General features: G+C 45.0%; 2 protein-coding genes across 2 annotated transcripts; both read left to right on the plus strand.

Annotated features, from left to right (window-relative positions):
* The first annotated feature begins 278 nt into the window (after window positions 1-278).
* Window positions 279-2,286, plus strand: LOC130500066 (uncharacterized). The gene is made up of 2 exons (XM_056994766.1): window positions 279-555; window positions 2,135-2,286. Exons 1-2 carry the CDS (start codon window positions 279-281, stop codon window positions 2,284-2,286), a joined length of 429 nt encoding a protein of 142 aa, XP_056850746.1.
* Window positions 2,287-4,070: 1,784 nt separating this feature from the next.
* LOC130499743 (uncharacterized) lies at window positions 4,071-4,963 on the plus strand. The gene is made up of 2 exons (XM_056994107.1): window positions 4,071-4,832; window positions 4,905-4,963. The coding sequence occupies exon 1, from the start codon at window positions 4,246-4,248 to the stop codon at window positions 4,735-4,737; it is 492 nt and encodes a 163-aa protein (XP_056850087.1). The 5' UTR covers window positions 4,071-4,245; the 3' UTR covers window positions 4,738-4,832; window positions 4,905-4,963.
* The last annotated feature ends 6,434 nt before the right edge of the window (window positions 4,964-11,397 follow it).

Here is an 11,397-nt window from a genome sequence, read left to right on the forward strand (position 1 = left end):
ATCTTAAAAACGAAGACATTATATCTGCGTTCTCCTGTTTGATTCATCTTTAGGTGATCAAGCAACCTCTCACAACAGATCGATCCTTGTCGTCTGTTTGACTCCGATCTTCTGCTTCAGTCATGTTTTCTCATCAGTCTACGGCATCGCATCGCTCTCTGTTTTCTCATCAGTCTATCGCCCGTTCTTCTTTTCGATTCACTCCTTGGTGATCAAGTACCTTGTGCAATTCCAGTGATTAAGATAGACCCTTACGACCGATCTGTGATTAAATCTCGATGGCTTCATACAAGGGCAAAGGTATTCTTGTTGAAGAGGATGATGATGAACCTATCCAACTACAAGATCAAGCCGATGAACACCTGATCAACGAGTACAGTTCGTCTCTTATTGGCAAGATTCTAAACCCAAAAAAACATAACGTGGAGAGGCTAATTGTTGATATGCCGAGGCAATGGGGGATGTCTGAGAAAATTACAGCTTACGACCTGGGGAATGGACGCTTCCTGTTCAACTTTGATAACGAGGAGGATCTTAAGTCTGTCCTCGAACAAGGTCCCTTCCATTACAATTTCAGTATGTTTGTGCTGGTACGATGGGAACCAGTAGTAGTAGATGATTATCCTTTGGTGATACCGTCTCGGATACATCTTTAGGGTATCCCGCTTTACCTCTGCACACATGGTAACCTTGATATTATTGGTGATCGACTTGGGAAGGTCGATAAGATAGATGTAGCGGAGGGGAATATAAAATTTTAAATTGATTCATCTAAACCATTGAAGTTCACAAGGAAACGGCAGACAAGAAACAAGGAAGATATCAACATCAAGCTGCACTACGAAAAGCTCTTCAAACACTGCAATGTATGCTATGTTATATGAAATCGGAAGCGGGTACATGGAAGCGGAAACGTAAGGAAGCGTGGAAGCGAATTTTTAAAAGAAATTAGGAAGCGTGTACATGATGGAAGCGTATACATATATATTATTATATATTAAATATAATTATATTAGAATAAAATTTTAAATAGTAAAATTCAGTAGTACACATGTCAAAAATAAATATACTAAACATTACACTGTCTATTTAATTTATATGTTCATATATATATACTGGAAAGAAGATGGCATATCAGCTAATCAATTTAAGCACAACAAAATTGAATAATACAGACAACATCAAACAAAAAGAACAAGTGAACAAAACAGAGTATAAAGATTACTATTCAGAAAACGTGAGTTGGATAAAGTTATCTTCGCTTATAATTTTGTTGTAATAAGACTTTTGTTCTCGGCTATTCTATTTCTTTATGAATTGGAATTTTAATTGTTATCCTTATATAGTGGAGGGGCCACTGTACAGTAACATCATCTTCTGCAAACATCATCTTCTCTAAACATATGTTCTGTTTACGATCTGACTACTGTAACGCTTCGAGTCTATATCATCAACGATTCCACCTTAGAATCGTGAGCTTCCATCAAGTTTCCAAAAACTTCAATTTTGGAATTGCGATTCCAAGGCTTCCATGCGATTCCGAGTGCTTCTGCTTCCGACTCCGCTTCCGGAGCGTGAAACACAAAACCACTGACGATTCCATGCTTCCCAGAATGTATGTGGTCTTATGTCACATGAGAGTCAAGAATGTTTGAAGAAAATAATTGTATCAACTCAACCATCTGTTCGTGAGACAGTCTTTGATCGTGTCCGGCCTACCATTATAGGGGAATCATGTGATGCAGGCAATCTCAAAAGGAAGGATGATTCGTCTCACAGAACATACAAATATGGCTATGGTTCGGTCTCACGAGTCTAGAGTTCGTCACACTCGAGCCGCGCTGGTAGAAAAACTAATCCACGAGGTGGATCTCGGTACAATCCATACTCACAAACTCAAAGAAGCTCCATGAACTACAAAGGGACCAGGTTTGAAAGGAGAAACAACTAGCGCTGAAGATCGAACAAAGCTACTCAATGTCGCTCAGCTGCTCCTATACGGCTGAGCCCCATGATGACAGCAATCTTACCTTTCGAACCAACTCAAAGTAACAAAAAAGGCAGCAGTAACAGCTGAAAATCTTATCCCTCCCTATGATACTCTAAAAATTGATGCGTTGGATCGATGATGAAGATAATGAAAGTGATGATCTATTAGATGCGGAGATGGAGGAGCCAGTCATTGGAAACGAGTTGATGTTAATGGAGGATGATGACCTGTTGGGTGAGGAGTTGGGCCGAATGAAGTCAGTGGACAAGGATGTGAGGGGTAAAACTCACACCTAGATTTTAGATCAGGTTTAATGTTTAGGAAAGGTTAGGGAAAGATAATCGCGGGCTGAATCCCGTAAGAACTTGTAGAATGAACTTCGATTTGTATTGATATAGTAGAAATAGGATGGTTACAAAAGGTGATCTTTGATGAATACAAAGATTATAAGAGTGTTACAATAAGAATGTTTTGATAAATGTTGAGTAAAAAATGAGTTTTATCGGATCCTCTTCTTAGTCCTCGACCTTCTCTTTAAATAGCCTTGGGCTTCTTTAGGTTGTCTTCAACTGATCTCCGAGATCTTCTCCGCTTGAGGTGGAATCCGCAACAGCTTCTCCTTGACCGGGTCCTGCGCTTCTTCTTGTTATGACGTGAGCTTCCTCTTCGTCGTGACCTCTTTAGTTAGGATCCTTAACTTTCAGCCTTCGGCTCTAGCTTAGCTCTCTTTAGGTTTTGAACTCGCGATGGGCCTATCGCGGCCCATCATCATCTTCTATTATATGATAATCAGCTACCGGGCCATATTCGGGCCCAACAGTTGCCCCCAGCTCTCGAGATGAGGTTTCGTTATTTTCGGGAGCTAGACCTAGCCGCCCAAGCTAGATTCTCTTGTTGAGATCATGATTACTAGCTATCTCAACCGTATTTATCTTTATCTGATCGAACGGCTGTAATCTTTCTTTAATTAAATCGACGGCTTAGATTAAAGCGAGTTTGAAATTCAATTTCCGACTTTCGAGACGTGATGGGATATAATCTGAGAGAATTAACTACTTGTCTCTCCACTTCCTCCACGCCTCTCGACGGTTTCCAAGGTAATTCACCTCTTTCCTTTATTTTACTGTTTTTCGTCATTATATTTTTTTTTTATCCGCTTCTTGATCAATCTAGTTCTCCATCTTGAACTTCTCTCTGAGATTCTGCCTTAGATCGATTCTCTTCTTTTGCTTCCTATTTTCCTTTTCTTTCACTATCATGAGTCGAAAAGAAGGTTCCGGCGAAGTTCAGATCTCAGCCTCCGGCGCCCGTATTATGAAGGTCAAACGGGAAGCTGGTGAGAAGATGACGGAAGAAAAAGGTTAAGGACTCGATCGGAGCAAGAGTTAAGAGGATGAAGAAGAAAGGCGGCAAGAGCGCCTCCTCTGGTCCTCACTTTCCTTCCCTCTTGAAGGGTCAGGACGTCGTCAATCTTGCCGTTCAAGCTCACGGCAAGAGCGATCTAGTTAGAGCTTGTGCTGAAGATGAGACCCCCGAGACCGTTCCGGAGGGTTGGTTCTGCGTTCATGAGAAATATATCTCCAAGTGCCACCTTAGATTTCCTCTTCCCACCCTTTTGCTGGATCTCTTAGATCATTACCAGCTAGCTCTTCCTCAACTTTGCCCGTCGGTCATCCGAGTGATAAACGGGTTCATCACTAGAGCCAAGGAGGAAGGAGTTATCGTTGGGCTATCTGAGCTAATGAGTCTCTTCTCGATAAAGGAGAGCACTTCCAAGGATGGCGGGAGCGGTACCTACTATCTCCCTTGTCGTCCAGGGCTAGGCGTATTCAAGTTCTCGGCCAGTGACGATGACTGGCGCAAGAAGTATTTTTATGTCAAGATTGACCCCTTGACGGTTCATGTAGGCCGTGACCTCAGGAACTCATGGTCTGATATTTCCGGTTAGGATTTTAGGGATATGTTCACATGTTTATCTTTGTTTGTCATGTTATGCTAATTGTCTTTTGACTTTTTTTTTGCAGAAATCAAAGATCCTGTCAAGTTGTCTAGCAAATTCACTAGAGCTCTCTACAGGAAGCTACAGCATAGTCCTAACACTTGGGTGGCTTACACCACTTCGAGAGTCGGATCAGCTAGGTTTCCTGAACGATACCAGGCGTCCTTCCCTGATTCAGTGACGGTTGCTGGTTTAGAAGGTAACCTTTTATTCTTAATTCATGATTTTTACTATTCGAATTTGTCTCATGTGATTAATGAATCTTTTTCATGTTTTAGTTTCTGAGGGTGATTCAGTTTTCGAAGTTTCCTCCGGAGCAAGTACTTCCTCGAAGACTCAATCACAGAAGATGCCAATTCAACCTTCCTTCCGTTCCAGGGGTAGATCGACCAAGGCTGCCAGCTCCTCTAGAGGGAGTGACAAGAACCAGGGAGGATCCTTCCTTGACTCTGTGAAGGAGGCTCTTGACGAAGGAGGCTCTGCTCCTGCTAAAGGTGTTGGCTCTTCGGAGCCTAAGGTTCAGGAAGTTGGCCTTCCCTCCGAGGTCCCGATGGCTGAGGCTGATCCTCAAATGGTGAGGGATCCTCCGGAGTTTGAGCCCCGAGGAACAAGAGGTCCCGAACTGACCAGGTTGACAGACCTTCGAGGTCTTCCTCCTCCTCCTCTAGAGGAGGAACCGTTGGCTGGAACTTTGCTCATTCGAAGCCTGGATCGGTTTTGGACGATCCGTGGGGTTTGGCTACTCTGATGAGGCATATGAAGAGTCCCGGGTGTTCCCTCCCCTCGATCTCCAATCTCACGCACAAGGATGAGTACGTCGATATTGCTCATCACATGGGTCAGGTATGAAGTCTATTTCATCTTTTAGCTTTTTCTTTGGAAGATTTTTGCTAAATCGTTTTCTGTTTTCTGTAGCTGGCTGGTGCTATCAACAGGGCTCAGTTCAAATTTGAGGACGCTGTACACAATGCCCCAGTGCTGAGGAATTAGCCCAGGTCACTGAATTGGTCAAGGCCAACAAGACTGAGCTCAATCAGACTCGGGCTCTGATCTCGGATCTCCAAGCTGAGGTAAAGAGACTTGGCTCCAAGTGTGATGCTCAGCAAGGGACGATCGAGAGCCAGCTGATTGACCTCCAGGTGAAAAATAGGAAGATTGGGGATTTGGATGCTGCTCGGAAGATAGCCGAGTATCAAGTCAAGGAGCTGATTGCCACATCTCAGAGCAGCCAGAAGAACAAGGAAGCTGAGGTCAGGCTAGCCGTCCGGAGAGGAAAGAAGGAGGTAGCCGAAGCCTACAACAAAATTCTGGTTGTTGTCAAGGAGAAGTTCTCCAAGAAGAAGGACGAAGTCGACCTCCTGGTTCATGCTCAAGAGATTCAAGCCAACACCGAGCTCCTGAAAGACATGCTGGACGGCGAGATTAAGAGTACTCAAGACGAGTATGATCGCTTGGTGGCAATAATGCCGGAGGCTGTTGCGGCATACGAGAAGGCTCAGGTCTCGGACTTCTCGATCGGCAAGCTCCCTCTTCCCCAACTCTCTGAGAGCTCAGGTACTTTTGAGGTTAATATGTTTAATCTCTCCTTTTCTGGAGAGTTCGGTTCTAATTTGGGATTGGTGGGTTCTTACTCAGCCCCAGTCGAAGCCGCCTCTGGAGGTAGCGACAAGGAGATGGAGGAGGAGGTTCCTGAGGAGGAAGATCCAGCTGGTAAGGGAGCTGAGAAGAGCTCGGATGACAAGGAAGTTTAAGAGCTGAGGCTCTTTCATGTTTTCTAGGATTTCTGCCCGATGGGCTTTGTTTCATTTGTTTCTAAGACTTATAGCCTGAGGAGGCTTTTAAACCTTTGTTTAATTTCAAACTTGGTTTTCGTTTCATTTTGAGTTTTTGGCTTTAGTCGTGAAATATGACAACTTGATCATAATCGAATCTTATGATAAGTCTGGAAGACTTTGGTCGTTTTTAGTTCCTTAAGAGGATTCTTGGAGTATCGGGATTAGCTTAAGGTTTTAGGAACCTAAGTTTAATTTGGACACCTTAGGTGGGGGTTCTTGGGAACCTGAATTTGTTTGTGGGATTTTAAGACCCGTTGAGACTTGCTTAGGATTTTAAGACCTTCTGAGGTTTGATAAGGATTTTAAGACCTTTGTGATTTGATGAGGATTTTAAGACCTTGGAGATTTGATAAGGATTTTAAGACCTTGGAGATTTGATAAAGATTTTAAGACCTTGGAGATTTGATAAGGATTTTAAGACCTTGGAGATTTGGTAAGGATTTTAAGACCTTGGGTCCAGGTTCGTCGAGACCTGATATTGCTTGAAGGATTTTAAGACCTTTAGATTGTTAAGGATTTTAAGACCTTAGATCCAGGTTTGTAGGGACCTGAGCTAATCCGAAGGGTTTTTAGGACCCTAGGTCCATGTTTGCAGGGACCTGTTTTGTTAAAGAATTGAGATATCGAGAATAATTTCTTTATTGATAATTGGATACATGGTATCATAGTAATCATACAATTGCTGTATTATAACGATCAACATTTGCTGCGTGGGCTATGTGATTTTAATCAGACATATGCCCCCTTTAATTGTGGTGAACGAAGTGTTGAAATGAGGTTGGGGCTGCACTCATGACGGAGTTGCCTACGTACCCAGTCAAGGGATCAAGCCTAACGTAGTTCAGGAATTTTAGGTACCTAATGATAATATCTCTTAAGATTCGTGGCGTTCCACGATCTGATTTCAGGTACCCCGGTTCGCACCTTTCGGAGCTTGTAAACGCCAGGTCGTACCACGTGGATGATCTGGTAGGGACCTTCCCAGTTGGTTCCTAACTTCCCAGCATCTGGTTCCTTGGTTCCTTCGAAAACTTTCCTAAGTACTAGGTCACCTACAGCGAACTGTCGGAGCCTGACTTTGGAATTGTACTGTCGTGCCATTGCTTGCTGATAGTTCTGAATGCGAATCAGAGCTCGGTCCCGTCTTTCCTCGATTAGATCGAGGCTGTCAGTTAGGAGCTGATCATTAGCTGCGGGATTGGACGTACAGAGTTCCCGGCGGAGGCTACCAGCAATGGTTTCAGCTGGAACGACAGCTTCCATCCCATATGCTAAGGAAAAAGGAGTTTCTTCTGTAGCTTTTCGTGGGGTGGTTCGACATGCCCAAAGTACTTCAAGTAACTTTCTGACCAGAGTTCCTTCTGGGTTCCGAGGCGTTTCTTGAGGTTTGCTAATACTGATTTATTAGCAGCCTCCGCCTGTCCGTTTCCTTGAGGTCGGCGAGGTGATGAGAAGGTCAGGCGAATATTCCACTTGTCACAAAATATTTTGAAATCGTGGGATATGAATTGTCCTCCATTGTCAGTTACGATTTCGTATGGGACGCCGTGTCTACACACGATTTCTTTCCACACAAATTGCTCGACCTCGACCCTGGTTACCTGTTGGAAAGCTTCAGCCTCTATCCATTTCGTGAAGTAGTCTGTTAGGACTAAGAGGAAGCGTAGCTTCTTCTTTCCACTTCCTGATGCTACTAGTGGTCCCACGATATCCATGGACCATCTCATAAATGGATAAGGGGCGGATATGTTGGATAGCTTTTCCGCAGGTTGGTGTATAATCGGTGCATGCCTCTGGCATTTGTCGCATGAAGAGGAATAGGCCTCACAATCTGCAATAATGGTAGGCCAGAAATATCCTTGTCTTTTGATTCTGATGGCTAGAGCTCTTCCTCCAGAGTGGTTCCCGCAGGAACCATCGTGCATTTCCTTCATGAGTCTCATAGCAACGAGGCCATGGACGCATTTTAGGTAAGGTCCGGAAATGCTTCGTTTGAGGAGGACAGATTCAGTTACGCAATATCTCGCGCTTAATGCTTTGAGCTTTCGAGCCTCCCATTTATTGGGTGGAGTCTTTCCTTCTAGGATGTATTGCGTGATTGGAATTCTCCAATCCTCTCTCCCTACAACTTTGTTATGAAGAGACGAGGGAGGTTCCTGTTCGGGACCTGGTGTCGTGGTGCCCCCGGAGGTATTGGTAGGATTGGGTTCCAGGGAGTCTGAATTCCGAGGAATACCTCCAGATGAATTTTGGAGAGCTGAACGGCTTCTGGTTTTAACTCTGCAGACGAGTGGGTCTGAGTTGGTGCCCCCGGGGGTATTCTTGAGATCAGGCTCCAGGAGTCTGAATTTCGAGGAATACCTTCCGTGATTTGGATTGTGTTCCCGGAGGTATGCTTTTTAGAGCTGCATATTCTGGTTTTTGGGAACCAAAATGTTGTGAAAACTTGGGTAGCTACCGTTTCAGGGCAGGTACCCTCGGGTTGCTCTGTTAGTTTGCTCTCTTTCTCAGCTTTAGTAGCTATGTCGATGCTTGGTTTTTCGATTCCTTCTACGGGTATGATCCGTTTTACGAGGGGGTCTGACGTGGAAGCTAAAGCAGCCAACGCATCTGCTGAGGAGTTCTCTCCTCGTGGGATCCTTGTTAGCTCGAATTTGTCGAACTGTCTGGTGAGGTTCTGGACGACTTCGAGATATGCCCCCATTCTTTCGTCCCTCGTTTCATATTTCTCCGTGAAACTGGCTAGCTACTAGCTGTGAGTCACTATAAGCGTTTAGTTCTCGAATTCCGAGACTTAGGGCGAGTTTCAACCCTGCGATTAGTGCTTCATATTCAGCTTCGTTGTTTGAGGCGCTGAATCCGAGCCTATATGACTGCTCAATGGTTTCTCCTGCTGAAGAAGTTAGCCTTAGACCGACGCCGGAGCCTGTTTTGACGAGGCTCCGTCGACATACAGGCTCCACTTCGGAGATTCCATTTCGGAGTCTAATTGCTCGGATGCTAGTTCAATGACAAAGTCGGCAAGGACCTGAGCTTTCGCTGCTGCTCGAGGTCTATACTCAATATCGATTCACTGAGCTCTATGGCCCATTTGGCCAACCGCCCGGACTGGCTAGGGCTGTGCAATATCATTCGTAATGGTTGTGAGGTCATTACGACGATTGAATGCGATTGGAAGTAAGGTCGCAGATTTTCTAGCAGCTGTTACGACTGCTAGAGCTAGCTTTTCCATTGCAGGGTACCTTGTTTCGGCATCTATCAAACTCTTACTGGTGTAATAGACAGGTCTTTGTTCGTTTTGTTCCTCTCGTACCAGAACGCCGCTAACTGCGCAGCAGTCGACACAGCGAGGTACAGGTACAATGGCTCTCCTACTACTGGTTTAGATAGGATCGGAGGTTCGGAGAGGTAAGCTTTCAATTGCTTGAAGGCTTCCTCGCATTTCTCGTCCCATAAGAACTTCTTATTATTTCTTAGAAGCTTGTAGAACGGGAGACACTTATCGGTGGACTTGGATATGAATCGATTTAATGCCGCGATTCGTCCAGTCAATCTCTGTACCTCTCTAGTTGTCCTAGGTGACGGCATTTCTAGGAAGGTTGCTATCTGCTGCGGATTGGCTTCAATGCCTCTTTCGGTTACGAGGTAGCCTAGGAACTCGCCCGAGGGTACCCAAAGGTACATTTAGTGGGATTGAGCTTCATATCGTACTTGTTAAGGATATCGAAGCATTCTCTTAAATGGGCGATATGGTCTTCTCCAGCTGAGGACTTGACTAGCATATCGTCAATATAGACCTCCATGGTTTTTCCAAGTTGCCCAGCAAACATCTTATTTACTAGCCTCTGGTAGGTAGCTCCCGCATTCTTTAATCCGAATGGCATAACCTTGTAACAATAGGTTCCTCGTTCGGTTATGAATGCAGTTTTCTCCTGGTCATCAGGATCCATCATGATTTGGTTGTATCCTGAGAAGGCATCCATAAAGGATAGGAGTCGATGGCCAGCTGTTGCTTCCCAGGCGGTCGATGTGAGGTAACGGGAAGCTGTCTTTAGGACAAGCTTTGTTCAGGTCTGTGAAGTCTACACAGATTCTCCATTTCCCGTTTTTCTTCTTTACCACTACTGGGTTGGCTAACCAGTCGGGGTAATGTACTTCTCGAATGGACCCAGCTTTCGTAAGTCGGTCAACTTCATCGTTAACAGCTTGAGCCTTCTCGAGGCCTAGCTTGCGACGCTTTTGTTTGATCGGTTTGAAAGTAGGGTCTACTTTTAGCTTATGGGGTGGTGACGTTCGGATCTATGCCTTTCATGTGTCGCTGGTGGACCATGCAAAGGTTTTGACATTGCTTTTCAGAAAATCAATGAGCTCCTTTTTTGTTTCAGGAGGTAGCTCGGATCCGATGCTCACCTGTCTTTCAGGATCTGAGTCATCAATGCAAACTTTTTCAGTGAGGTTCTTGGGGACCTCGGATATTTTGTTGCATTTCGCGACCCTCCTGGATCTGTAATTGCTATGGGGGGGATTTTTTGAGGATTTCGAATCCTCCCAAATAGCAGATCCTGGATATCTTCTGGCTACCGTGTATGGTAGCTATCCCTTCGGGTGTTGGGAATTTTACGCATTGATGGTACGTTGAGGCTACTGCCTTCATTTTGTGAATCCAGGGTCTTCCCAGGATCGCATGGAACGGGGAAGGTCTGTCGATGACTACTAAGTTGGTCATTTTCATTATTCCGCCAGCTATGACTGGGAGCTTGATAGTTCCCAATGAGGTAGCTGTTTCTCCGGAGAAGCCTACGAGGTTAGCTTTTTGGCCAATAATTTCGTAGTCGTCTATTTCCATCCCTTTTAGGGTGTTATAGAAAATGAGGTCGACGGAGCTTCCTGTGTCTATCATGAGCTTAGGGACCTCGTATCCTGCGATGTTCAGTGTGACGATCAACGCATCATCGTGAGGTCTGTCAAGGTTTGAGGTCTCGCTCTCCCAGAAAGAAATCTTAGTATTGGATTCAGGGTTAGGAGGTTTAGGTCCAGTGTTAGACACAGCCTTCCGCACATGATTCTTAATGGAATTGACGGAGTCTTGACATATGTCTGATCCTCCAAGGATACAGTCCACCCTCGAGTCGGGGCTCGATTGAGGGGACGGTTTGCTCAAGAGAGCTTCGACTTGTTAAACTTTTTCCTTGGGGGAATTTCCCAGAATCATGTCGACTCTTTTCTTGGGAGCTGGGAGGTGGCGAATCGGTCTCCTTTTCCAGGTGACCTCTCGCGTTTCGGGGAAGTGTCCCTGGAACCTCTTTTCTGATAAGGTGATGGCTTTTTAAGGTCCACGCCCTTATTTTCTCCGGCTGCGAATTTAGCTGCCAGCTGACGTTGGAGGTCCAACATTCCTCGGTTGAGTGCCCTTCGCGATCGTGATAAGAGCAACGTTTGCCTTTATCAAAGCCTTTTGACCAGGGAGTTTGTTTGCTGCTGCAACAGGTTTCTCTTTCCTTGTCTTCCTCGATTGCGTAGGAATGTTCTCCCTGAGTCTGATTATTTCGGGGTTACCCTTTTTGTGAGGTCCC

The sequence above is a fragment of the Raphanus sativus genome, chromosome 9 (genome assembly GCF_000801105.2).
Source record: "Raphanus sativus cultivar WK10039 chromosome 9, ASM80110v3, whole genome shotgun sequence".
NCBI classification, from domain to species: domain Eukaryota; kingdom Viridiplantae; phylum Streptophyta; class Magnoliopsida; order Brassicales; family Brassicaceae; genus Raphanus; species Raphanus sativus.

Coding starts and splice junctions, on each gene's coding strand:
- LOC130499743 (XM_056994107.1), top strand. CDS start 4,246: ATGAATCTTTTTCATGTTTTAGTTTCTGAGGGTGATTCAGTTTTCGAA.
- LOC130500066 (XM_056994766.1), top strand. CDS start 279: ATGGCTTCATACAAGGGCAAAGGTATTCTTGTTGAAGAGGATGATGAT. Junction 556..2,134: donor TAAGTCTGTCCTCGAACAAG/GTCCCTTCCATT, acceptor TCGATGATGAAG/ATAATGAAAGTGATGATCTA.